General features: G+C 39.8%; 2 protein-coding genes, 1 long non-coding RNA gene and 1 pseudogene across 3 annotated transcripts; all 4 read right to left on the bottom strand.

Moving 5' to 3' along the window:
- Positions 1 to 4964: 4964 nt before the first annotated feature.
- LOC149038696 (uncharacterized) lies at positions 4965 to 12214 on the bottom strand. Its single transcript, XM_089184239.1, has 6 exons — positions 11824 to 12214; positions 10998 to 11649; positions 8570 to 8858; positions 7546 to 7729; positions 5680 to 7305; positions 4965 to 5170 (listed from the first exon to the last, which is right to left on the bottom strand). The coding sequence occupies exons 1-6, from the start codon at positions 12212 to 12214 to the stop codon at positions 5121 to 5123; spliced, it is 3192 nt and encodes a 1063-aa protein (XP_089040365.1). The 3' UTR covers positions 4965 to 5120.
- A 2247-nt stretch (positions 12215 to 14461) lies between these two features.
- On the bottom strand, positions 14462 to 15298 carry LOC149038695 (uncharacterized; annotated as a pseudogene).
- Positions 15299 to 15948: 650 nt separating this feature from the next.
- On the bottom strand, positions 15949 to 18094 carry LOC149038694 (uncharacterized). The gene is made up of 4 exons (XR_016180651.1): positions 17980 to 18094; positions 17498 to 17582; positions 16640 to 16721; positions 15949 to 16075 (listed from the first exon to the last, which is right to left on the bottom strand). It is a non-coding gene; the product is annotated as an uncharacterized LOC149038694 (long non-coding RNA).
- A 2644-nt stretch (positions 18095 to 20738) lies between these two features.
- LOC113673129 (tetratricopeptide repeat protein 28) lies at positions 20739 to 25043 on the bottom strand. The gene is made up of 2 exons (XM_089183837.1): positions 21579 to 25043; positions 20739 to 21082 (listed from the first exon to the last, which is right to left on the bottom strand). Exons 1-2 carry the CDS (start codon positions 24371 to 24373, stop codon positions 21025 to 21027), a joined length of 2853 nt encoding a protein of 950 aa, XP_089039963.1. The 5' UTR covers positions 24374 to 25043; the 3' UTR covers positions 20739 to 21024.
- Positions 25044 to 26841: the final 1798 nt, after the last annotated feature.

Raw genomic sequence — 26841 nt, 5'->3', positions numbered from 1 at the left:
AAACTATCGTTCAGATTATAAGATACGCGAAAAACTCTCCCCACCGATTTTTTCTTACATTCTGTTAATCAAAAGTTTCAATAATTATAAAGGCTTTCTTGTTGATCGTCTTAATAGTAACAGTTTCCAGGATCCGAGGGGAGCAAAAGAGAGAACAATTTTCTGTGTAGTTAGGTAAGGCGACATACCGGCTTTATACTTCTTCCAGCGTGATAACGATAATGATGACAACAATGGGCAAAAAGCACCGTCCGCTAATGATGACGATTATCATAGTTATTAACAAATCTCAGTTATAGTCCTGAAAAAAATCTCAGGGGGTCCTTTGAACAATCCACTTAATCTCGCCAGAAGTCAAAGTTGCCTACACTCATTCTAAGGTTCGTGCGATTTTACGACGAATTTTCAATTCCGGTGTGTTGCATGCGCGACTTTTGATAGAAAAAACCTGCACGCGCCATAACTTAAAAGAACGTGTCAGCGGAATGAATCAAATCTCTATCACTTTGCATACATTCTTGGGAACAGAAAAAATTATTTAGAGCAAACATTCTAAGTATAGTGTTCATTCCGTGCAATGGGGCATAAATAAAAGGTTCTGGTGGAAAAGACACCTTATTTTATACCACTGATGACAAGCAAAAAGGTTATATGGGTACCCCAGTTAAAAATATATTGATAACTCTATTTATCAATACAGGGCAAAATTACTGAGCGCTGATTGGTTGAGAGAGAGGGCATTTTTTCTTAATCGAGGGCATTTTTATTAATCAAGAGAGGGCATGATTACCTGTTAATGATTGGCTAATCCGTTGCATAATTTTGCCCTTTATTGATAAACAAGTAATCCCATGAGACCTCGTACTATTAAGGATTAATTGCACTTGAGTTTTCAAAATTTTCCAAATTGGAAAATTTTGAAAACTCAAGTGCAATTAATCCTTAATAGTACTTGGCCTCATGTGATTACCTATACTAATTAATACCAGTTCTAATTTAAAGGAGAAAGTTATGAGAATAAAATAAAAGTTGTCTTTATCACGAAGCATGCCTTCACTGATCACCGTTCTTGTCGATCGGAAAATCAAAATACCAGCGTGATATTGCCGCGAAGATGAAGCAGTTATGTTACTTGATTCGTACTTCACATTCGAGTCGAAGCTTGGGTGGCACAGGTTATTTCTTGCGGTGGAATCGACGAGGGGAATTCGAACACTAGTTGTAGTGTTTGAATTGTTGGAATAAATAGTCGCATGGGGATGGTAAGTTTAACGAACAATTTCAAATTTTGCCGCTTGAATTGAACGTAAAGTTCATTCGAATTGCTTTCGTATGTGTTCCTGACGGTTTTAGATCTACTTGCTTGATTTATATCGGTTACGCTTCATGTTGACAAGTCCCTCAAAATAGCGGCCAAACTTGGAGATTACCAAAAATTAGGTAAGTTCACGAAGTTATAAAGTTCTCGTAAACGTCGGGCCGCAAAGTTTTTTTTTCTGTAGTTACCTTTTCTATGGCACCTACTTCCTAGCTATGTTAGTTGGATCAGTTAAGAACGCCTCACTTTTTCAAAAATTTACCTTGAATTTGATCGGTTTTGGCGTGTGTGATTTAGGCGAACCGATAAGGTGTCATTCAAGTCTTCCTGTTTCCTTGATTGACACGTGATGTTTACGAAAGTCGCCTCGATAGATAAGATAGAGTTAATATACATGGCTGTGGTATTTGTTTTTTGCTGAGTTCCGTAGTTTTTTGTAAATTGTCCTCCAAAGTTGTATGAAATTAAAGTCTCGAAAAGTGTCACGACAAGCCTTCGCTCGAGTGAAATTTAATTTCCGTAAAACTCTGAAAAATAAAGAGATCCGATCAAACTGATTGTGGTTTTAGTATAGGTACACGAATGTCTTACAACACACGAGAAACGAGCGAAATCCGTGTCTCAAGCAAAATCAACCGGACCGCTCTTACAGAGACACTCTCTTCAATCCTCTGCTGTTGAATGTTCAATCCAAAACATTTCAGTTTTGTAAAGCGAGAAAAATCGTCTCTAAATATATTTTTTACTACTAACCTTTTGAAAATGAAGCGGGACTTCTTAAATATTCTAGTGGTATGATTAATGAAACCAAAATTAAGAAACTGAAATAAAACTTTCTCTGCAAAACAAAGATAAATGCAAATAGCTATTGTAAGAAAGACGTCAAAACTTAATAGGTGAAAAAAAGATTTTTAAACCAAAGAGAGAATAACGGATACCAAGTGTAAAGATTAAGTTCGATTTTCAAAGAGAAAAAAAAGTCACTTATGAACCTGAAAATCAATCGCTCTCCATCTTCCTCGTGAATTAATCGCACAAAGCAAACAATCACACGAAATAGATTTGCCCGCCTTGAATTAATTTGAAATGTAGCTATACTTTGAATATACTCAGCGTTATCACCGACACTGAAAAACCTTAAGCTACTAAGGACGGCCAAGGCAACAACATTAGTCGTGTCTAAACGGAGATTTTTTGAGTAGAGGAATCTCTACTTATTTGATGAAAATTTTTATTAACAATATTTCAATTTCCAATTACCATATATTACCCATCTTTTACCTTAGGGACACCAGCAACACTTACCATCTTTCTGCATCGGAACATTTTTTTTAGCCGAAGATAACTGGCCCCGCCCGTGAAATAAACATTTAGAAAACTTTTCAAAACGTTTTTGTACACTAGTTAGACATGTGTATTGGATTAAGTTCATACAAGAATTTCGATTGTTATCCAAACGCTGAATAGGTATAAATGAAACCAGTAGAATATCAACAGTTAATATTCTCTTGATAAAACGAATTTGACTCAACAAGGCAGAAGTAACGATTTTAACGCGCAAAAGATTGTTTTCCTTGGGATATGAAAAGCATTTTAAAACATAAAGGGAATTTAATCAAAACGACGTTTTCAATACAGTAATGGTCTACGTAAGAGCAGCTTTGATTATAAAGGCGTGAAAATATGTATTGTAAAATGAATGAGATATCACACATCTGCAAATTAACAATAATCAAATATTGTGCTCACCACGACTCGAACTTTCAACCCTTTGTTGCTTTGTAAAGTGAAGCAGCCAAATTTGATATAAAAATTAGCAGTAATTGTCTATTTTTAAGGTGATAGGCTTGTGGCGAGTCTCAGCCCACCCCTGAGGCGCTGCGATAGAGGGCTCTCCCCTCTAACAACATGCTCTGAATACTGGGGGGAGGGGGGGAGGGGGGGGCAACTCGACTTTCAATTTTGTTGGGATGTGCGATGAACTTCTTGAAGCCTTCAGATTATTTACAGCGGTCTTACAACGCCTCCAAAAAGGGAGTTTACCACTGATACATCATCAACTCGTTTACGTAGACAGCCACAATAGTGTTCCATAGTGTTCTCTGTACATTTCCTAAGGTGTGAAAAGGAGAATTTCTCTAACAATCAAGTATTCCTTAAGTTGGTGATCATTTCCTTTATTCTCGACACCTTCATCTTTGATTCAAGGGTGAAATTGTAAGGAGAAATTAGATGCTAATAACTCTTAGGGGTGAAAGAGTCAAGATGTAAATAACATTGTGTACAGGAAAAGAATTATGAATAGGCTAACTTCTCTTTACAGACCTCTTTTATTTGGTCACCTGGAGCTATGACCAAGAGTTCTATATGTCTTGAGAAAATTGGAATATATTTTCCCTTATAACCCTTTTACTACCAAGATTTAAGAAATAATTATCTGTACCATCCCCCATATGTTGCTTATGATTCTAGTCCTGAGAATTTGATGTTAAATCAATCAATATCGCCATCTTCATACATATATGTTATTCACCAGACGGGAGGTCCGTATTGGGAAAAACTGTGCCCGAGGTCTTGGATACCTAAAACAAGACAAAGAAGACAGAGGGCACAGTTTTTCCCAATACGGACTGACCTTGGCTGGTGAATAACATTTTTATATTTTTCTAAAACCTAGCAAATGGCTGCGAAAAGAACCTGAATCGCTGTGAGCGGTCCGGATGGGGAGAATACTGCCCGCTCTCGGAACCAACCAGATTGCAGGATTTGTAGAATACCGCCCGCTCACGAACTGAGAAAAAAATTTATGTTCGTTCTTGTCGCTACATCCTGCTAGATAATGTATGGAGATTGTAAGTAAAAATTCCTTCTTGGTCACTCAGTGACCTCTTAATCATGAACAGTGAGGTGATTTGGTGATTATTTGGTCCATTCTGAACTGCTCTGAATAAATTCGTCTATGTTCTTCTTCAAATTGTTATATTTATTTCCATCATGTTATCAGGTTAAACTACTTTTATTTATATTTGGTCTTAACCCTTCAATCCCTAACATCATCAGGTATATTATCCATTCTGTTTTCCAGACATTTCCTATGGTATTGACAGGGAGAGTTTGTCTAACGATCAAGAGCTTCTTTACTTGGTGATCATTTGCTTTATTCTCGTGGCCTTAATGACTGATTCAGGGGTGATATTGTAAGGAGAAATTAGATCCTCGTCACTCTTAGAGGTTAAAGGGTTAAGCGGAACAACAGAACATCCTGATAAGAATCCTGTGTAAAATGAACAGATACAGATAAGAATGAAGATCAATTTAATATAATCCTGCTGAGTTCATCTGGTTTACTAAAAAGTAAGGAAAAATGGTTACTTGGCCTTAGGAAAAAAATCACCTTCAATCTGTGAGCATGTAATGTCTGCTGAAACAAACAAATTATGTTTGACATGGTTATAGTGTTTGATGATCGCGTTCGCGTGCCACGGGAGAATTGAAAACAGATCATGGTTCTATAAATCAAGGATTAATTTTGAGTTTTGACGAGACCTTGCCAACACTCTTACATTTTTGAACATTAAGATAACTTTTCGTGTCCCAACTTATATTGGTTCCCTTTTGATATACGTGATAGATCTAGCGGCTGAATTTCAGGTTTCACTGTCGCTCGCTTTCGATTCAGCCATGTTTACAAAAGCATGAAAAAACGTACTTGACTAAAGAAAAAAATGGAAATTGTCTATGTAAAGTAATACCAGTGTTCATTTAAAGACAATGTGCAGGAAGAAGAATCTTTTCTACAGGATCAGTCCTTACTCTGTTCCTTCTCTGCCTCGTTGTTGTCCTCTTTGAGTTCTTCGTTACTTAAAAAAAAAACATTATACATTTGTCACTTTTTAAACTTTAAAGCATACATAACAGATTTCCTATAAAATAAATTACTTTCTTCTTCGTTGTCATTGGTTATGATTTTTCAAACTTTCTAAATTTTTGTCGAACATACCATGTTTGATGCGAAAGTAACTTTTAAATTATCATTTAATCGTTATTGTGTTTTTACAAAATAGAGTTAACTTTAGATTCTAAGATTACCTTCATTGTCAAAGTGTCTAGCATCGTATCGACCTTGAACTATTATTTCTGAATATCTTCCATACAAAAGAAACTCTAATTCCAGGCGAATTCCAGAAAGCAATTCATTAAAATCTTCCGGCTCCGAACAGTAGATAAAATAATCTTCCATTTCTTGATATTTTATGGATGAAAGACTAAGACAAAAATGAACAAACAAAAAAAGTTGGTCAACTGAACAATTTAAGTGTGCTAATCGGTTTATTATAGGTAATTGCACATTACGCTCAGACTTACCTTTTTTTTCATAAAATCAAATGTCACGTTATCCCCCATAAGCACAAACGGAGCCCATTGGGAAGGTTTGGGAAAGCCGTTGCTTCTCAACCATTGAACGGCCTGCTGAAGAGATTCACTGGAACTTTCTCCACGAACAAGGTGTTCATAGAAATGTTTCATGAGCTTAGCGGTTGCTTCGTCTTCTATAGCCCACGATGCAACCAACACTGAACGTGCACCGGCTGCTAAGAAAGCTCGAGCGATTCCAATAATTCCTTCCTTTTTTACCAGTCCACGCCCACTGTGACAACAGCTGAGTACTACAAGTTTGGCTCGCACTTGTATTCCTTGAATGTCAGACATTTTCAGGAGGTAATCTTCCTCTTGGGGAATACCGTAAGTGGTAGATTGAGGCGAGAGGGCAATCTCTCCTCTTTCAGCATTACCATGTGCAGCAAGATGTATCAGACTCACCGAAGGTATCGCTTGAAGTACCGCCTGCTTTGTCGCGCGACTTCCTGACAAAGGCTGAACTCCAAGCAGTTGACCAACCATCTCTGCTTCCTTATTTGCATGGAACAATGGTGTAAAGTTAGTGACAACACCATTATAATGCACTTTGCCAACCGTAGGATCACCCACAACCAGTGTGCCAGTTAGACTGTGATAGTCCGCTGGACATTCTTGGATGAGCCGCAGAGTCGTCAGAGAGGGGATGATGCGTATTCTGTACTTCTCCGATAAATACTTTCCGGCTGGTTCATCACGCAAGGCTGCAAATGGGACTCGGTACAAGAATCGATCCGGCACAATGACGATTTCAGGCTCAATAAGTAAATTTGCCACAGGTGCGACGATCCATTTGTAGCACAATTGATGAGTTCTTTCGCTATCTTTAGTTTCGTCACCTCGCAAATTTTCCCGGCTCTCTTCATGAAGAGATGTTGTCACGTTGTCATTTAATGATCGATCTTCGCAGTTTGCTTCGGGTAAAACGCCAAAGCCGGCGGCGCTCTTTTGGAAAACTCCTCCCACATCGCAGACTTGCTCAGCAATAAGAGTGTCTATATCCACTTCATCTGTTGCTCGAAAGAAAATGTCTCCATTTCCTTTCAATACCCAGAGAAGAACTTGCCGCTCTCGATACGAAACATATAAAAAAACACAGTTACTTTCCGTTTTAACGCTCTTTTCAATCCCAGACCATGATTGTGGATTAGCTGTGAAGTGGCTTTCCAGGGAGTACTTGTCTGCCATGAATCCTGCAAGGACTCTTGCTCGTCCCAGCTCCTCAGCATAGAGAGCATCTCGAAATTTTCCAGTACGGCAGAGCAAGTTAGTGAGTAACTGGTAGGGAAAAGTTCCGCATTCCTCTAACAGAGAAATTTCAAATTCACTGTTTTCTTTCAGAAAACTTCTGATTTGCTCATATTTTCCGATACATTGAAGAAGACATTCGTTTGCCTTTTCAAGCTCTGACTGTGATACTTTTAACTGTGTAATACTTAGAAGACTTTGAAACTCAGTCATTTTATCTCCAAGTTGGCTGCTTAAGGAACAAGCTTTCTCTAAGTAATCTTCAGGCTTGCCACGTTCACCAAGCAATCGGGATAGATTTCCAAGGCTTAGGTAAATTTTTGCTTCGTACTTTCTAATGCCACATTCTCCGCTGATGGTAAGCGCCTTCTCATAATGTTCTTTTGCCTTCTGATAGTCATTCACAGAAGCATAGACAGCTGCCAAAGATGTAGTAGCTTGGGCTTCTATATCTCTGTCACCAATTGCTAAACTGACGCCGACTGCTTTGTCCAAATGTTTTTTAGCTTGCAGATTTTTTCCAAGCGCAAAATAAACATCTCCAAGACTCGAGTATGTCGAACCTTCTCCTCTTCTGTCACCAATTTCTATTGCGATGGCTAGTGCTTTCTTGTGATATTCTATAGCCTTCTGATATTCGCCGAGGGATTGAAACATAGCTCCGAGGTTCCCGTAGCTTGTTCCTTCTCCTCGTTTGTCGCCAATTTCTATCGCGATGGCAAGTGCTTTCTCGTGATATTCTTTAGCCTTCTGATATTCGCTAAGAGAATGAAACACAACCCCGAGGTTCCCGTTCATTCTTCCTTCTCCTGGTCTGTCGCCAATTTCTATTGCGATGGCAAGTGCTTCCCCGTAATATTCTTCAGCCTTCTGATATTCGCCACGGGAAACAAACACAGCTCCGAGGTTCCCGTATCCCGTTCCTTCTCCTCGTTTGTCGCCAGCTTCTATCGCAATGGCAAGTGCCTTTTCGTGATATTCTTTAGCCTTCTGATTTTTGCTGAGGGAATGAAACACATCCCCGAGGTTCCCGTACGTTGTTCCTTCTCCTCGTCTGTCGCCAATTTCTATTGCGATGGCAAGTGCTTCCTCGTAATATTCTTTAGCCTTCTGATATTTGCCAAGGGAATGAAACACAGCTCCAAGGTTTCCGTAACTTGTTCCTTCTCCTAGTTTGTCGCCAATTTCTATCGCGATGGCAAGTGCTTCCTCGTAATATTCTTTAGCCTTCTGATATTCGCCACAGGAATCAAACACAGCTCCAAGGTTCCCGTAGCTTGTTCCTTCTCCTCGTTTGTTGCCAATTTCTATCGCGATGGCAAGTGCTTTCTCGTGATATTCTTTAGCCTTCTGATATTGGCCGAGGGAATTGAACACAACCCCGAGGTTCCCGTTGCTTGTTCCTTCTCCCCGCTTGTGGCCAATTTCTATTGCGATGGCAAGTGCTTTTTCTTGATATTCTTTAGCCTTCTGATGTTCGCTAAGGAAATGAAACACAGCCCCGAGGATCCCGTTTATTGTCCCTTCTCCTCGTCTGTCGCCAATTTCTATTGCGATGGCAAGTGCTTCCTCGTAATATTCTTTAGCCTTTTGATATTCGCCGAGGGAATGAAACACAGCTCCGAGGTTCCCGTAGCTTCTTCCTTCTTCTCGTTTGTGGCCAATTTCTATCGCGATGGCAAGTGCTTTCTCGTAATATTCTTTAGCCTTTTGATATTCGCCGAGGGAATGAAACACAACCCCGAGGTTCCCGTTCCTTGTTCCTTCTCCTCGTCTGTCGCCAATTTCTATTGCGATGGCAAGTGCTTTCTCGTAAAATTCTTTAGCCTTTTGATATTCGCCGAGGGAATGAAACACAGCTCCAAGGTTTTCGTTGCTGGTTCCTTCTCCTAGTTTGTGGCCAATTTCTATCGCGATGGCAAGTGCTTTCTCGTGATATTCTTTAGCCTTCTGATATTCGCCGAGGGAATGAAACACAGCTCCGAGGTTCTTGTTGCTTCTTCCTTCTCCTCGTTTGTGGCCAATTTCTATCGCGATGGCAAGTGCTTTGTCGTGATATTCTTTAGCCTTCTGATATTCGCCGAGGGAATCAAACACAACCCCGAGGTTCCCGTTCCTTGTTCCTTCTCCTCGTCTGTCGCCAATTTCTATTGCGATGGCAAGTGCTTTCTCGTAAAATTCTTTAGCCTTTTGATATTCGCCGAGGGAATGAAACACAGCTCCAAGGTTCTCGTTGCTTCTTCCTTCTCCTAGTTTGTGGCCAATTTCTATCGCGATGGCAAGTGCTTTCTCGTGATATTCTTTAGCCTTCTGATATTCGCCGAGGGAATGAAACACAGCTCCAAGGTGTTCGTTGTTTGTTCCTTCTCCTGGTTTGTGGCCAATTTCTACAGCGATGGCAAGTGCTTTCTCGAGATATTCTTTAGCTTTCTTGTATTCGCCACGGGAATGAAACATAACTCCGAGGTTCTCGTTGCTCGTTCTTTCTCCTTGTTTGTCGCCAATTTCTATCGCAATGGCAAGTGCTTTTTCGTGATATTCTTTAGCCTTCTGATATTCGAAAAGAGAATTAAAAATAGCTCCGAGGTTCATGTTAATTGTTTCTTCTTTTTGTCTGTTGCCAATTTCTATCACGATGGCAAGTGCTTTATCGTAATATTCTTTAGCCCTCTGATATTTGCCAAGGGAATTAAACACAGCCCCGAGGTTCTCGTATTTTGTTCCTTCTCCTCGTCTGTCACCAATTTCTATTGCGATGGCAAGTGCTTTTTCGTGATATTCTTTAGCCTTCTGATATTCGCCACGGGAATGAAACATTACTCCGAGGTTCCCGTATCCCGTCCCTTCTCCCCGTTTGTCGCCAACTTCTATCGCGATGGCAAGTGCTTTTTCATGATATTCTTTAGCCTTCTGATATTCGCCACGGGAATGAAACATTACTCCGAGGTTCCCGTATCCCGTTCCTTCTCCCCGTTTGTCGCCAACTTCTATCGCGATGGCAAGTGCTTTTTCGTGATATTCTTTAGCCTTCTGATATTTGCCAAGGGAATGAAACGCAGCCCCGAGGTTCCCGTTTATTGTTCCTTCTCCTCGTCTGTCGCCAATTTCTATTGCGATGGCAAGTGCATTCTCGTAATATTCTTTAGCCTTCTGATATTCGCCACGGGAATCAAACACAGCTCCGAGGTTCCCGTATCCCGTTCTTTCTCCCCGTTTGTCGCCAACTTCTATCGCGATGGCAAGTGCTTTCTCGTGATATTCTTTAGCCTTCTGATATTTGTCAAGGTAATGAAACACAGCCCCGAGGTTCTCGCTCATTCTTCCTTCTCCTCGTCTGTCACCAATTTCTATTGCGATGGCAAGTGCTTTCTCGTAATATTCTTTAGCCTTCTGATAGTCGCCAAGGGAATAAAACACAGCTCCGAGATTCCCATTCTTTGTTCCTTCTCCTCGTTTGTCGCCAATTTCTATCGCGATGGTAAGTGCTTTCTCGTGATATTCTTTAGCCTTTTGATATTCGCCAAGAGATTGAAAAACAGTTCCAAGGTCCCCGTTGCTTCTTCCTTCACCTTGTCTGTCGCCAATTTCTATCGCGATGGCAAGTGCTTTCTCGTGATATTCTTTAGCCTTCTGATATTCGCCAAGCCAATCAAACACAGCTCCGAGGCTCCCATTACTACTTCCTTCTCCTCGTTTGTCGCCAACTTCTATAGCGATGGCAAGTGCTTTCTCGTGATATTCTTCAGCCTTCTGATATTTGCCAAGGGAAATAAACACATTTCCGAGTTGCAAGTTACTTGTTCCTTCTCCTCGTCTGTCGCCAATTTCTATTGCGATGGCAAGTGCTTTCTCGTAATTTCCTTTAGCCTTCTGATAGTCGCCAAGGGAATAAAACACAGCTCCGAGATTCCCATTCCTTGTTCCTTCTCCTCGTTTGTCGCCAATTTCTATCGCGATGGTAAGTGCTTTCTCGTGATATTCTTTAGCCAGATGATATTCGCTAAGGGAATCAAACACAGCTCCAAGGTTCCCGTGAATTGTTCCTTCGCCTTCTCTGTCGCCAATTTCTATCGCGATGGCAAGTGCTTTCTCGTAATATTCTTTAGCCTTCTGATAGTCGCCAAGGGAATAAAACACAGTTCCAAGGTTCCCGTATCCCATTCCTTCTCCCTGTTTGTCGCCAACTTCTATCGCGATGGCAAGTGCTTTCTCGTGATATTCTTTAGCCAGATAATATTCGCTAAGGGAATCAAACACAGCTCCAAGGTTCCCGTGAATTGTTCCTTCGCCTTCTCTGTCGCCAATTTCTATCGCGATGGCAAGTGCTTTCTCGTAATATTCTTTAGCCTTCTGATAGTCGCCAAGGGAATAAAACACAGTTCCAAGGTTCCCGTATCCCGTTCCTTCTCCCTGTTTGTCGCCAACTTCTATCGCGATGGCAAGTGCTTTTTCATGATATTCTTTAGCCTTCTGATATTCGCCACGGGAATGAAACATTACTCCGAGGTTCCCGTATCCCGTTCCTTCTCCCCGTTTGTCGCCAACTTCTATCGCGATGGCAAGTGCTTTTTCGTGATATTCTTTAGCCTTCTGATATTTGCCAAGGGAATGAAACACAGCCCCGAGGTTCCCGTTTATTGTTCCTTCTCCTCGTCTGTCGCCAATTTCTATTGCGATGGCAAGTGCATTCTCGTAATATTCTTTAGCCTTCTGATATTCGCCACGGGAATCAAACACAGCTTCGAGGTTCCTGTATCTTCTTCCTTCTCCTTCTCTGTCACCAATTTCTATCGCGATGGCAAGTGCTTTCTGGTGGTATTTTTCTGCGTTCTGCATTTCACTTAGGAAATAACATACATTTCCAAGTCCTACATGAGCCACAGTTTCTCCTTTTTTGTGACCAATCGTTTTCCAGATGGCGAGTGCGCTTTTAAAAAGTTCCTTTGCCTCTACAAACCGGCTTTGTGCTTTATATTTGTCTCCCAGTCGTGTTGTTAGTATTCCAACGTTGATGAGCGTTTCAAGAAGTTTGCGGTTAGCAAAGATGGTGTAGTAAGTATGGAATATTACATCGGAGATATCAAGCTGAATACCAGTGTCAAGGTTTTGAAGTAGAGTTGTACATTCATTACATAGCTCAGTCGCTTGTAGGCCACGATCGGTGTTGAGAAGAAATATGCAGACATCTAAACCTATCTGGACTGACTTTAGGGTTTCTGCAGCGTTATTCATTACGGCTCTTTCCTGTTTGTTGTCGTGGGAAAGAATCAACAAAAAAAGGAAACTTAGAAAAAGTGAAACTGATAAATCTTGAAGCACTTTTGCTGTTTTTAGGGAAGTTGTCGTTTGCTCCTTTTCATAAATGTCTGAGCGCAACATTCCCTTTCAATCTTTTATCCAAACCAATCCCAAGTGCATCAGCTGTGTTGAATTCAAACAATTGTGGAGCAGATTTAGATGTAGCTATCAAAAAAGTCTCACCAATAGAGCAACGGTTAATTTACCAATTGTGTTATCATTGTTGTCTTCAGCTTATTACATGCTACCCAATTGGTCATTTCTGAATCTGCTCGCAGTTTACTGCTTGAAAATAACTTTCCCTGGGGGTGTTACAATAAGCGGTAAATGTTGGCAAACATTTGACTTCAACTCAAAGCATGTATATTAAATTCCTGTATATTGAACAAACGATAGGTAACATTTTGAACTGCTATTGATCATACGACGATAGGACGGTTAGGATGATACGATTTTAGCTGGCGCCTTCCACGCGTTGCGAGCATATCGCGCGTGTGTTCGCCACATTTACGCCTCCGAAACTCGCTTAGATTCCTTACAGTTGAAACAGCAGAGAAATTTTTTTTATAACACCTTTAGTTAAGGCAGTAAGTTTTCTCGGACCTTTTGCTTTAAATAATGGCATTTATGTTATTCGTACGATTCACTTTTGGAGGAAATATTTTGACCTTTCTCGAAAAAAAATAATTCCTGTCATTTCAATCAGGAGATACGATGCAAGCACAAGTGGTCCCTTAGTTTATAAAGGAGGTTTTTCTTCCCTCCTCATCTTGTACACACGCCTGTCAATCATGCGCGCCCTTGTCACTCACTTCAGTTCAGTGAGCAGCTGAAATCCGAAAGTTCTTTTCGGATCTATAGATTTTCAGCTTAACATTGAAGAATGTATGAGTGAATACACTGCATTTCAACCTCCAACAACTGAAATACTAAAATAGATGAGATGTTTCCTCTTTTTTGGTATTCTTTCATCATATTTGTCCAAATGAAAATTATATCAAGATTAGAAAAAGTATATTCTCTTTTACCCACGTTCATGTTTGTTATCGCAGTTAGAAGGGTCGACTTGGAGCAAGTTGGTTTTCTTATTTGAACTGTTTTGGTGATGAACTTTGAACTCTTGCAGTCACGCAGAACTTTTGATCATATTTAATATTTCTGTATTTGATTGCAGTATCGTACGAAAGCTGTCAAACTGACTTTGAAAAAGAGGGTGCTAAGGGGTTTACACTTGAAGCGTGATTAAGGCCAAAATAAGTATGTGAGGCGTGAATTTTACAGAAAGGCGAACGCGATTCGTAAATCCATGATCCAGTGTAAGGCGTGACTGGCCCCCTGAAATATACGTGACCCGTGAATTTCATCTTTCATGTCGTGGAAACCTCAAGTTTTTCCAGAAACCTTGTACACAAGAAGGGAGATTTGAAGTTTTTCCTTTATATACGTGAAGCGTGAATTTTTCTAAAATTCGTGTATGAAACAGGATCAGGACCCCCTCCGTTTGATACCATCCAAAAACCAGACTCTTACTCAACCTGCAGAGCAGGCGTAATTTTGGCGAGCGAGTGCTCAGTATTTTTACTGGGATACCTGTGGTAGCCCAGTCATAAAATACCTTTGTTTTTTTTGTCTTTGATTTTTCCTCCGCCACAAAATGGAAAAATTGCGCAATAGTACCCAATGGTCATTGGGCCCTCAACACCATGGCAACTAACTGTGATCCAATGAGGTTCACATGCTGATCACGCGTGTTATCTTGATGATGACTGACGTTGTCATGTACAGACAGGGCCGGGTCACATGATGAATCACGAGATTTTTGCTTATTCTTGGTTTTCACCCACGTGACTTTTGTCTTGACGACGGTTACTATCCGCAATGTCGGTGCCCAAACAAATAGTTACAAATGCACTTGTAGTAAGGTGTGAGTGAGAAAGTAGAAATGGTTCTTTTGTAGTTTTCAGCTGTGGCAGCAGAAGTGATCGGGACAAAGGGATTGGATTTTATCGAATACTATCAGTTATTAAAAATAAGTCTTCCTTCGAAGAAGAATTGACAACAGAGAGGAGAAGAAAGTAGATACAAGCGATAAGTCGCAGCGACACGATGTGAGAATAAAGATAAAGATAGACCAGCAAGGACTCGCCATGTGGCTTTCGTGGTTGTGTCGCATTACCGCCTTCAAATTGTATTTTTTGCTCTCACAAGCATGTCTTAAAGAGATTTTCCCCGCTTTTTATAAAAGATGATCGGAGGTTTTGTAAAATTTGTTTTCAGCAAGGGCTGATTGTGTATCAGACTCCACTGTTCCATCAATATTTGTTTTAAATTTTTAACTGCCGGGTGGTACGTTGTGACGAAAGGCAATAAACGTTCGTGACCTTTCGGCTTTGGTGTATGTTTAAAGGCCGATTGCCAAGAGGCAAAGCTGACCCCTGACAGACACCTTTCTACGATGCTTTCTGGGTACCCTCTTGCTTCGAGGCTTTGTTTGAATTTCAAACGGCCCACTTCAAATGTTTTTTTCGAAGAGTTAGTTCTAGGCATTCTTATTGCTTGCCTTTAATGAACTATATTTTACGCCTGGTGGATGGCACAAGGCGAAGTGTGTAATTTGGAAAGTCTCGGTCTGCCTCTAATGAGTTTTGATATCCCAGATGGGATTTTTTGCGAATCTTTCCCCGTTGAACACCGTGGTATCGAGAAAAGTGATTTGGTTAATTCTCTGATATTTCAGCTGTGAACTTGATAGTAGGGTGGAAATAGTTAGCCCGTTTATTGAACCGATTTACCTCTTTTCTGTCGCCATCCCATAGGGAGAAAACTTCATTAATGTAACGTTTCCATTCTTTTGGTTTGGTTTCGCTTTAACTGTTGGATTAATTTCTTTTCAATTTCCGCCATAAAAATATTAGCAAATAGCACTGCTATTTTCATACCCAAAGCGGTTCTATGTTTTTGGAGGAAGCTCTCCTCAACGAATTAAAACGAATTTTCTTTAAGGATTGAGCCAAGCATTTCCGTTTTATTAGTTCGAGATATATGAAATTAAAGCTTACTCAACGGTTATTTTCAAAACTGGAAATATTTCAATGCAGCATAAAATTGGAGCAAAGATTCTACCCAGTGTTTGAACCGCGCACTCGTTATCAAAACGCTTTGTTTTTCAGACAAAGGAAAATCTCAATTACATTCGCGTTACTTCAGTTATTCATGTACCAACTTCTCCAAATGTTTTTTTGGGTAAAATAATAATGTGGATTTAATTCATAGAAAATGAAACTAAGGAAGCAATGAAAATAAAGAAATTAAAAAAAACAACAACTTTTGTTAGATCCTGATTGTGTGAGTTATGGAAACAAAAGAAAGAAAATGAAATAAGATTTTCCCAGTCAAACAAATGTAAATGCCAAAAATTGATTTTAGAACGTTTTACTCACACAGTTGGTAATAAGAAATCATCGAAAAAAACATCTAAGATGGAAGAAAAAGAGTTTCTCAGGTTGTTCATAAGATTCATTACTTGACATACGGGATCCTCTTATTTTACATCATCACAGAAGTGATGAACATGTAGCTTCTCCTTACAATGTCAATATATTATACAGCAATCAAGTAATGAGAGTAAACAGGCTCATCATTTAGAGGGCGTTTTCTCTATCATTAGCAAGTTTCAATCCTGAACATTTCAGCGCATAATATTCCTGAAATAAATATTTAGCCGCTTCCTTTGAAAACGAAGTGATCTCTGGATAGCAAGGAGACCAAATTCAAGAAAGCGATTTCATATTTTCTCTACAAAGCAACGAAGAATGCAAAGCGCTAGTTTAGATGGAATATAAAAATTATCGCTAAAAATAATCATCGCAAAAACAAAGAAGAATGGAATTTGAATTACAACTTGACCATAAGATATCTCAATAAATGTTGGAGCTCGCATGTCATTGATAAGAGTTTTTTGGTTTAAATTACGCTTTGTCCGATTTTTCTAAACCTCGCAGAAGTGAGAAACATATTCCTTGCCTTTCCAATAATAACATATTCAGTGAACAAGCGGCGAGAAAACGTAAAAGCTTAGGGCGTTTTCTTAACACAGCACCAAACTCTCCGGCCTACAGACTAACAAGGTAATGTGAGGGAGCTAGAAGGAAGAATTGCTGAGTAGATAATAAATTGAAAGGGTTGAGGTGACGCAGACCTTAAACACTCTCCAATCAAGTCAAAAAAACTATTCGAATTTGGTAGGTCTTCACAATGAACTTGATTTCTGTTGTGCCTGATTTGAGGCGGCGAAGACGCTAAAAGAAAAAAATTGGAAAAGGAATGCAAGCTAATTTGTTGTTTATTTTTGTTACTTACCCTTGAACAAGGCAGTGTGCCTTGTTTATTCTGATCGTATGACTGAGGAAGACGAGAGTAAGAAACTGAAATTACGCTTCCCCTGCAAAACAGAGATGAAGGTTAATAAACAGTGTGAAAAAACAAACAGCTTAATCGGTAAAACAAAAAAATCGTTTAGAAACCAAAAACAGAACTAGATTCCTTTAAATTTTCCCATAATTTAAATTAAAAAACACTGCATCTTTTTTCTTTTTGCATCAGAATTTCCTTTTCATGCATCGTATGGGGCTCTTTTACTCTTTTGGTCTCAGACTCTGACAATACCAAATTGTTTCGCGGACAACTTCTCCCTAAAGTGTCCATATATCATTCAGCCGACAGTTTTGGAGAATAAAGAAACTTATCACTGATATGGCAGTGTTCTCCTTTTCAGGCAGTAACCAGTAATATTTACCGCGTGTAGTACCTCTTATTACCGTTTAAAATTGCTTGGAATTCTTGAAATTCAACGTGTAAAAGGATTGCTCTATCGGTTTGAAAATTTATTTTACCGTCATGCTTAAAATAAGGGAGAACGCTGATATGGACGTTGTTAAATTAGCGCAACACTTCATTATCTAAAAGTATTTATAGTGACATTTGTAACATCAGAATGGATACTTAGTAAGATTACGGAAGTGAAAGACCTAGAGTTGAGTTAATTATTTTATTTTGAAGACTATAATAAGTTTTAGTCAAGTTTTTAGCGACAAATTTTTGCCAAAATCTAAGATTATTTGGAGCTTTAAATCCTCTGCCGTTGAATGTTCAATCCAAAACATTTCAGTTTTGTAAAGCGAGAAAAATCGTCTCTAAATGTATTTTTTTACTACTAACCTTTTGAAAATGAAGCGGGACTTCTTAAATATTCTAGTGGTATGATTAATGAAATCAAAAGTAAGAAACTGAAATAAAACTTTCTCTGCAAAACAAAGATAAATGCAAATAGCTATTGTAACGTTTTTTTACACTAGCTAGGCATGTGTATTGGATTAAGTTCATACAAGCATTTCGATTGTTATCCAAACGCTGAATAGGTATGTATGAAACCAGTAGAATATCAACAGTTAATATTCTCTTGATGAAACGAATTTGACTCAACACGGCAAAAGTAACAATTTTAACGCGCAAAAGATTGTTTTCCTTAGGATATGAAAAGCATTTTAAAACATAAAGGGAATTTAATCAAAACGACGTTTTCAATACAGTAATGGTCTACGTAAGAGCAGCTTTGATTATAAAGGCGTGAAAATATGTATTGTAAAATGAATGAGATATCACACATCTGCAAATTAACAATAATCAAATATTGTACTCACCACGACTCGAACTTTCAACCCTTTGTTGCTTTGTAAAGTGAAGCAGCCAAATTTGATATAAAAATTAGCAGTAATTGTCTATTTTTAAGGTGATATACTTGTGGCGAGTCTCAGCCCACCCCTGAGGCGCTGCGATAGAGGGCTCTCCCTTCTAACAACATGCTCTGAATACTGGGGGGAGGGGGGGAGGGGGGCAACTCGACTTTCAATTTTGTTGGGATGCGCGATGAACTTCTTGAAGCCTTCAGATTATTTACAGCGGTCTTACAACGCCTCCAAAAAGGGAATTTACCATTGATACATCACCAACTCGTTTACGTAGACAGCCACAAAGTTGCGTCCCATAGTGTTCTCTGTACATTTCCTAAGGTGTGAAAAGGAGAATTTCTCTAACAATCAAGTATTCCTTAAGTTGGTGATCATTTCCTTTATTCTCTACACCTTCATCTTTGATTTAAGGGTGAAATTGTAAGGAGAAATTAGATGCTAGTAACTCTTAGGGCTGAAAGAGGCAAGATGTAAATAACATTGTGTACAGGAAAAAATTATGGATAGGCTAACTTCTCTTTACAGACCTCTTTTATTTGGTCACCTAGAGCTATGACCAAAAGTTCTGTATGTCTTGAGAAAATTGGAATATATTTTCCCTTATAACCCTTTTACACCAAGATTTAAGAAATAATTATCTGTACCATCCCTCATATAGTGCTTATGATTCTAGTTCTGAGAATTTGATGTTAAATCAATCAATATCACTCTGTTGATATTTTTCCTTCTGGTCGTTACATCCTGCTAGAAAATGTATGGATATCGTAAATAAAAATTCCTCTTCTTGGTCACTCCAGGGAGTCAACGGGTTGAAAAATCTTCCTAATACTCTCTCCCTGACAAAGGTAATGGACTCTAAGTTTTGGTTCTGAGAGCAAATACATGTAAATTTGACCTCTTAACCATGGACAGTGAGGTGATTAGGTGGTTATTTGCTCCATTCTGGACAACTCTCAATAAATTTATCTTTCTTCTTCATCTAATTTTTATATTTATTTCTATCATGTTATCAGGTTAAATTAGTTTTATTTAGGTTTAGTCTTAACCCTTCAACCCCTAACATCATCAGGTATATTCTCCATACTGTTTTCCAGACATTTCCTATGGTATTGACAAGGAGAATTTGTTTAACAATCGAGAGCTTCTTTACTTGGTGATCATTTGCTTTATTCTTGTGGCCTTAATGACTGATTCAAGGGTGATATTGTAAGGAGAAATTAGATGCTCGTCACTCTTAGAGGTTACAGGGTTAAGAGGAACAACAGAACATCCTGATAAGAATCCTGTGTAAAATGAACAGATACAAATAAGAATGAAGATCAATTTAATGTAATCCTGCTGAGTTCATCTGGTTTACTAAAAAGTAGGGAAAAATGGTTACTTGGCCTTTGGAACAAAAATCACCTTCAACCTGTGAGCATGTAATGTCTGCTGAAACAATGATTGTTAATTTATTTCTCATTATGTATAGAGGGTCACAGAGCAAAGTTTATTGATACAAATGAGTTTGATAGTTATTAAAATCTGATTGTAACGTAATGGTACTTTGTGGCTTTGATAAATAATTAGTGATCTGAGAAGTGACTTTTCAAATATTGATGGAGGTTTTATTGTCTGAAAAATTTCAACTCTCTGTGTCAAAATATTTCCTAACCCTCTCACTCATGAAAACAGAAAGACTGCTAAACACAAGTATATTAGATTTGATCGCATGAAACGAATATTTCTCAATTGGACGCTTAAGCTTGAAATTTAACCTTTCTCAAACTCTTTTCTTCAGCTTTTGACATAGATGACACTTGTGAGAAGAAGGACGCTTTTCACAAAGAAACCGAGCACATAGCTATTCCTTCCGACCAGTTTGTGGAACATCTCAGTTCGAAGTCTAAAATGATGTTAAAATGCTTACGGAGTCTCATTTTTGAGTTGTTTTTCATAAGAAAAAAACTCTAAGTCAGTGAATAGAGTGGTATGTTGACTGCATCACTAAAGATCGCCTCATTAGAATATGTACATGTATCTCTCACCAATCAGATTGCTGCATTAGGGTTTTTATCTCGGACCAATCATATCACAGTATTTGGATATCTTGTACCAATTACAGTGTTGGAGTATTGCTTTCTTGCTAATAATTTCATGTAAGAAGGGGGCCACGCACAAAGAATGACATCCACCAAACATTTTGGGTTCATTTGCTAAGTGTAATGGTTTATGGCCTTCGCGAGAGCCTCGTCGATTAAGGTCGAGATTTATTGGGATAAGAAAGGTTAGCAGGTAATTTTTTGTATCATTTTTAAGTTGAAATGTGTTTTGTTTACTGCTCCTTTTCTGACGGAGGAATGACAGTAAGCGTGGGATAAGGAGGGTATTGTAAGACCAGACCAAGACCAAATAAGGGCTGCAAAGCAGACAACAGTAAGCGTGCCACCAAATGCTAATTATTTCTACTTTGATGTATTAAGAAAACAGAGATAATAGACCACAAAATTCTTTGTCTTAGGGTAAAGAAATGCGACATTTTTGTTGCTGTAAAGGTTGATACTATTTTACTTTCACAAAAATGTAAAAAAATTCGGCTACACAAAGTATCTAACCTCAACCCACCCGTCCAAAAAATAACTTTTGCATGCGTATGCTTATGTTTGACATGGTTATAGTGTTTGATGATCGCGTTCGCGTGCCTCGGGAGAATTGAAAACCAGATCATGGTTCTATAAATCAAGGATTAATTTTGAGTTCTGACGAAACCTTGCCAACACTCTTACATTTCTGAACATTAAGATAACTTTTCGTGTCCAACTTATATTAGTTCCCTTTTGATATACGTAATAGATTTAGCGGCTGAATTAAAGGTTTCATTGTCGTTCGCTTTCGATTCAGTCATGTTTACAGTAGCACGCAAAAACGTACTTGACTTAAGAAAAAAGAGAAAATTGTCTACGAAAAGTAATACCAGTGTTCATTTTAAAACAATGTACAGGAAGAAGAATCTTTTCTTCAGTAGTGACTCTGTTCCTTCTCTGCCTCGTTGTTGTCCTCCTTGAGTTCTTCATTCCTGAAAAAAAAAACACAGAAAACATAATACATTTATTACTCTTTTTAACTTTAAAGCATGCAGAACTGATTTTCTATAAAATAAATTACTTTCTTCCTCATCGTCATAGGCCATGATTTTCCAATCTTTTTAAATGTTTGATGCGAAAGTAACCTTAAAATTATCATTTAGTCGTTATTGTTTTTTTTTTTTACAAAATAAAGTTAACTTTTTTTAGTGTTAGCTTAAGATTCTCAGATTACCTTCATTGTCAAAGTGTCTAGCATCGTATCGACCTTGAATAATTATTTCCGAATATCTTCCATACGAAAGAAACTCTAATTCCAGGCCAATTTTAGAGGGAAATTCATCAAAATCTTCCGGCTCCGAGTACTAGATAAAATAATCTTCTTTTTCTTGATATTTTATGTATGAAAGACTAAGACAAAAACGAAAAAACAGTTTTAGTGTGCTAATCGGTTTATTATAGATAATTGCTTCTTATGGTCAGACTTACCCTTTTTTCGTAAAATCAAATGTCACGTTATCCCCCATAAGCACAAACGGAGCCCATTGGGAAGGTTTGGGAAAGCCGTTGCTTCTCAACCATTGAACGGCCTGGTGAAGAGATTCACTGGCACTTTCTCCACCAACAAGGTGTTCATAGAAATGTTCCATGAGCTTAGCCGTTGCTTCGTCTTCTATAGCCCACGATGCTACCAACACTGAACGTGCACCGGATGCTAAGAAAGCTCGAGCGATTCCAATAATTCCTTCCTTTTTTACCAATCCACGCCCACTATGACAACAGCTGAGTACAACCAGTTTGGCTCGCACTTGAACTCCTTGAATGTCGGACATTGTCAGGAGGTAGTCTTCCTCTTGGGGAATACCGTTAGTGGTAGATTGAGGAGAGAGAGCAATCTCTCCTCTTTCGGCATTTCCATGAGCAGCAAGGTGTATCAGACTCACTGAAGGTATCGCTTGAAGTACCGCCTGCTTTGTCGCGCGACTTCCTGACAGAGGCTGAACGCCGAGCAGTCGACCAACCATCTCTGCTTCCTTATTTGCATGGAACAATGGTGTAATGTTAGTAAGACGTCCATTGTAATGCACTTTGCCAACCGTAGGATCGCCCACAACCAGTGCGCCAGTTGGACTGTGATAGTCCGCGGGACATTCTTGGATGAGCCGCAGAGTCGTCAGGGAAGGGATGATGCGTATTCTGTACTTTTCCGATAAATACTTTCCGGCTGATTTATCACGCAAGGCAGCAAATGGGACTCGGTACAAGAATCGATCGGGCACAATGATGATTTCAGGCTCAGTAAGTAAATTTGCCACAGGTGCGACGATCCATTTGTAGCACAATTGATGAGTTCTTTCGGTATCTTTAGTTTCGTCACCTCGCAAATTTGCCCGGCTCTCTTCATGAAGAGATGTCGTCACGTTGTCATTCAATGATCGATCTTCGCAGTTTGCTTCGGATAAAACGCCAAAGCCGGCGGCGCTCTTTTTGAAAACTCCTTCCACATTGCAGACTTGCTCAGCAATAAGAGTGTCTATATCCACTTCACGTGTTGCTAGACAGAAAATGTCTCCATTTCCTTTCAATACCCAGTGGAGAACTTGCCGCTCTGTATATGAAACATATAAAAAAACACAGTTACTTTCCGTTTTCACGCTCTTTTCAATCCCAGACCATGATTGTGGATCAGCTGTGAAGTGGCTTTCCAGGGAGTACTTGTCTGCCATGAATCCTGCAAGGACTCTTGCTCGTCCCAGCTCCTCAGCATAGAGAGCATCTCGAAATTTTCCAGTACGGCAGAGCAAGTTAGTGAGTAACTGGTAGGGAAAAGTTCCGCATTCCTCTAACAGAGAAATTTCAAATTCACTGTTTCCTTTCAGCAAACTTCTGATTTGCTCATATTTTCTGATACATCGAAGAAGACATTCGTTTGCCTCTACAAGTTCTGACTGTGATACCTTTAACCATGTAATACGTAGAAGGCTTTCAAACTCAGTCATTTTATGTCCAATTTGGCTGCTTATAGAACAAACTTTCTCTAAGTAATCTTCTGCCTTGCCACTTTCACCAAGCAATAGGAATAGATTTCCAAGCCTTAGGTAAGTTCCTGCTTCGAGCTCTCTATTGCCACATTCTCTGCAGAAGGTAAGCGCCTTCTCAAAAGGTTCTTTTGCCTTCTGAGAGTCATTCACAGAAGCAAAGACAGCTGCCAAAGATGTAGTAGATTGGGCTTCTAGATGTCTGTCACCAATTGCTAAACCGACGTCGACTGCTTTGTCCAAGTGTTCCTTAGCTTTCCGGTTTTTTCCAAGCGCAAAATAAACATCTCCAAGACTCGAGTATGTCGAACCTTCTCCTTTTCTGTCACCAATTTCTATCGCGATGGCTAGTGCTTTCTTGTGATATTCTTTAGCCGTCTGGTATTCGCCGAGGGATTGAAACACAACTCCGAGGTTCCTGTTAATATTTCCTTCTCCTCGTTTGTCGCCAATTTCTATCGCGATGGCTAGTGCTTTTTCGTGATATTTTTTAGCCTTCTGATATTCGCTAAGGGAATGAAACATAGCCCCGAGGTTCCCGTTCATTGTTCCTTCTCCTAGTCTGTTGCCAATTTCTATTGCGATGGCAAGTGCTTCCTCATAATATTCTTTAGCCTTCTGATATTTGCCAAGGGAATAAAACACAGCTCCGAGGTTGCTGTTAATATCTCCTTCTCCTTGTTTGTCGCCAATTTCTGTCGCGGTGGCAAGTGCTTTCTCGTGATATTCTTTAGCCTTCTGATATTCGCCGAGGGAATTAAACACAACCCCGAGGTTCCCGTTGCTTCTTCCTTCTCCTCGTTTGTGGCCAATTTCTATCGCGATGGCAAGTGCTTTCTCGTGATACTCTTTAGCCTTCCGATATTCGCCACGGGAATGAAACATTACTCCGAGGTTCCCGTATCTAGTTCCTTCTCCTCGTTTGTCGCCAACTTCTATCGCGATGGCAAGTGCTTTTTCGTGACATTCTTTAGCCTTCTGATATTTGCTAAGGGAATGAAACACAGCTCCGAGGCTCCCGTAGCTTGTTCCTTCTCCTCGTTTGTCGCCAACTTCTATCGCGATGGCAAGTGCTTTCTCGTGATATTCTTTAGCCTTCTGATATTCGCCGAGGGAATTAAACACAACCCCGAGGTTCCCGTTGCTTCTTCCTTCTCCTGGTTTGTCGCCAATTTCTATCGCGATGGCGAGTGCTTTCTCGTGATATTCTTTAGCCTTCTTGTGTTCGCCACGGGAATGAAACATTACTCCGAGGTTTCCGTTGTTTGTTTCCTCTCCTCGTCTGTCTCTAATTTCTATCGCGATGGCAAGTGCTTCCTCGTGATATTCTTTAGCCTTTTGATATTCGCCCCGGGAATGAAACAGAACCCCGAGGTTCCCGTATATGGCTCCTTTTTCTCCTTTGTCACCAGTTTCTATTGCGATGGCAAGTGCTTTCTCGTGATATTCTTTAGCCTTCTGATATTCGCCGAGGGAATTGAAAATATCTCCGAGGTTTCCGTTAATATTTCTTTCTCCTCGTCTGTCACCAATTTCTATCGCGATGGCAAGTGCTTTATCGTTATATTCTTTAGCCCTCTGATATTCGCCACGGCAATGAAACAGAGCCCCGAAGTTCCCGTATATGGCTCCTTTTTTTCCTTTGTCGCCAGTTTCTATTGCGATGGCAAGTGCTTTCTCGTGATATTCTTTAGCCTTCTGATATTCGCCGAGGGAATTAAACACAGCCCCGAGGTTCCCGTTGCTTGTTCCTTCTCCTGGTTTGTCGCCAATTTCTATCGCGATGGCGAGTGCTTTCTCGTGATATTCTTTAGCCTTCTGATATTCGCCAAAGGAATTGAAAATATCTCCGAGGTTCCCGTTAATATTTCCTTCTCCTCGTCTGTTACCAATTTCTATCGCGATGGCAAGTGCTTTATCGTTGTATTCTTTAGCCCTCTGATATTCGCCACGGCAATGAAACAGAGCTCCGAGGTTCCCGTATATGGCTCCTTTTTCTCCTTTGTCGCCAGTTTCTATTGCGATGGCAAGTGCTCTCTCGTGATATTCTTTAGCCTTCTGATATTCGCCGAGGGAATGAAACACAACTCCGAGGCTCCTGTTAATTGTTCCTTCTCCTCGTCTGTCGCCAATTTCTGTTGCGATAGGAAGTGCTTTCTCGTAATATTCTATAGCCTTCTGAAATTCGCCAAAGGAATAGAAAATATTTCCGAGGTTCCCGTTAATATTTCCTTCTCCTCGTTTGTCGCCAACTTCTATTGCGATGGCAAGTGCTTTCTCGTGATATTCTTTAGCCTTCTGGTATTCGCCGAGGGAATGAAACACAGCTCCGAGGTTTCCGCTACTTTTTCCTTCTCCCAGTTTGTCGCCAATTTCTATCGCGATGGCAAATGCTTTCTCGTGATATTCTTTAGCCTTCTGATATTTGCCAAGGGAACCAAACACAGCTCCGAGGTTCCCACTGCTTGTTCCTTCTTCCAGTTTGTCGCCAATTTCTATCGCGATGGCGAGTGCCTTCACGAGATATTCTTTAGCTTTCTGATATTCGCTAAGGGAATCAAACACAGCTCCGAGGTTCCCGTTAATTATTCCTTCTCCTCGTTTGTCGCCAGTTTCTATCGCGATGGTAAGTGCTTTCTCGTGATATTCTTTAGCTTTCTGATGTTCGCCAAGGGAATGAAACACAACTCCGAGGCTCCTGTTAATTGTTCCTTCTCCTCGTCTGTCGCCAATTTCTGTTGCGATAGGAAGTGCTTTCTCGTAATATTCTATAGCCTTCTGATATTCGCCACGGGAATCAAACACAGCTCCGAGGTTCCCGTTAATATTTCCTTCTCCTCGTCTGTCACCAATTTCTATTGCGATGGCAAGTGCTTTCTCGTGATATTCTATAGCCTTCTGATATTTGCCAAGGGAATAGAACACAGCTCCGAGGTTTCCGCTACTTGTTCCTTCTCGATGTCTATCGCCAATTTCTATCGCGATGGTAAGTGCTTTCTCGTGATATTCTTTAGCCCTCTGATATTCGCCAAGGTAATGAAACACAGCTCCAAGGTTCCCGTATCTTCTTCCTTCTCCTTCTCTATCACCAATTTCTATCGCGATGGCAAGTGCTTTCTCGTGATATTCTCTAGCCTTCTGATATTTGCCAAGGGAATTAAACACAGCTCCGAGGTTTCCGGTACTTGTTTCTTGTAGTTGTCTGTCGCCAATTTCTATCGCGATGGCGAGTGCTTTCTTGTAGTATTTTTCTGCGTTCTGCATTTCACTTCGGAAATAACATACATGTCCAAGTCTTCCATGAGCCAAACCTTCTACTTCTTTGTGACCAATCGTTTTCCAGATGGCGAGAGCGCTTTCAAAAAGCTGCTTTGCCTCTACAAACCGGCTTTGTGCTTCATATTTGTCTCCCAGTTGTGTTGTTAGTATTCCAACGTTGAGGAGCGTTTCAAGAAGTTTGTGGTCAGCAAAAATGGTGTAGTAAGTATGGAATATTACATCGGAGACATCAAGCTGAATACCAGTGTCAAGGTTTTGAAGTAGAGTTGTACATTCTTTACATAACTCAGTCGCTTGTAGGCCACGATCAGTGTTAAGAAGAAATATGCAGACATCTAAACCTATCTGGACTGACTTTAGGATTTCTGCAGCGTTATTCATTATGACTCTCTCCTGTTTGTTATCGTGGGAAAGAATCAACAAAAAAAGGAAAC

This window comes from Pocillopora damicornis, chromosome 10, assembly GCF_964200805.1.
Source record: "Pocillopora damicornis chromosome 10, jaPocDami1.2, whole genome shotgun sequence".
Lineage (NCBI taxonomy): Eukaryota > Metazoa > Cnidaria > Anthozoa > Scleractinia > Pocilloporidae > Pocillopora > Pocillopora damicornis.
The sequence above is the reverse complement of the archived record's forward strand: the minus strand, read 5'-3'. Positions and strand labels throughout refer to the sequence as shown.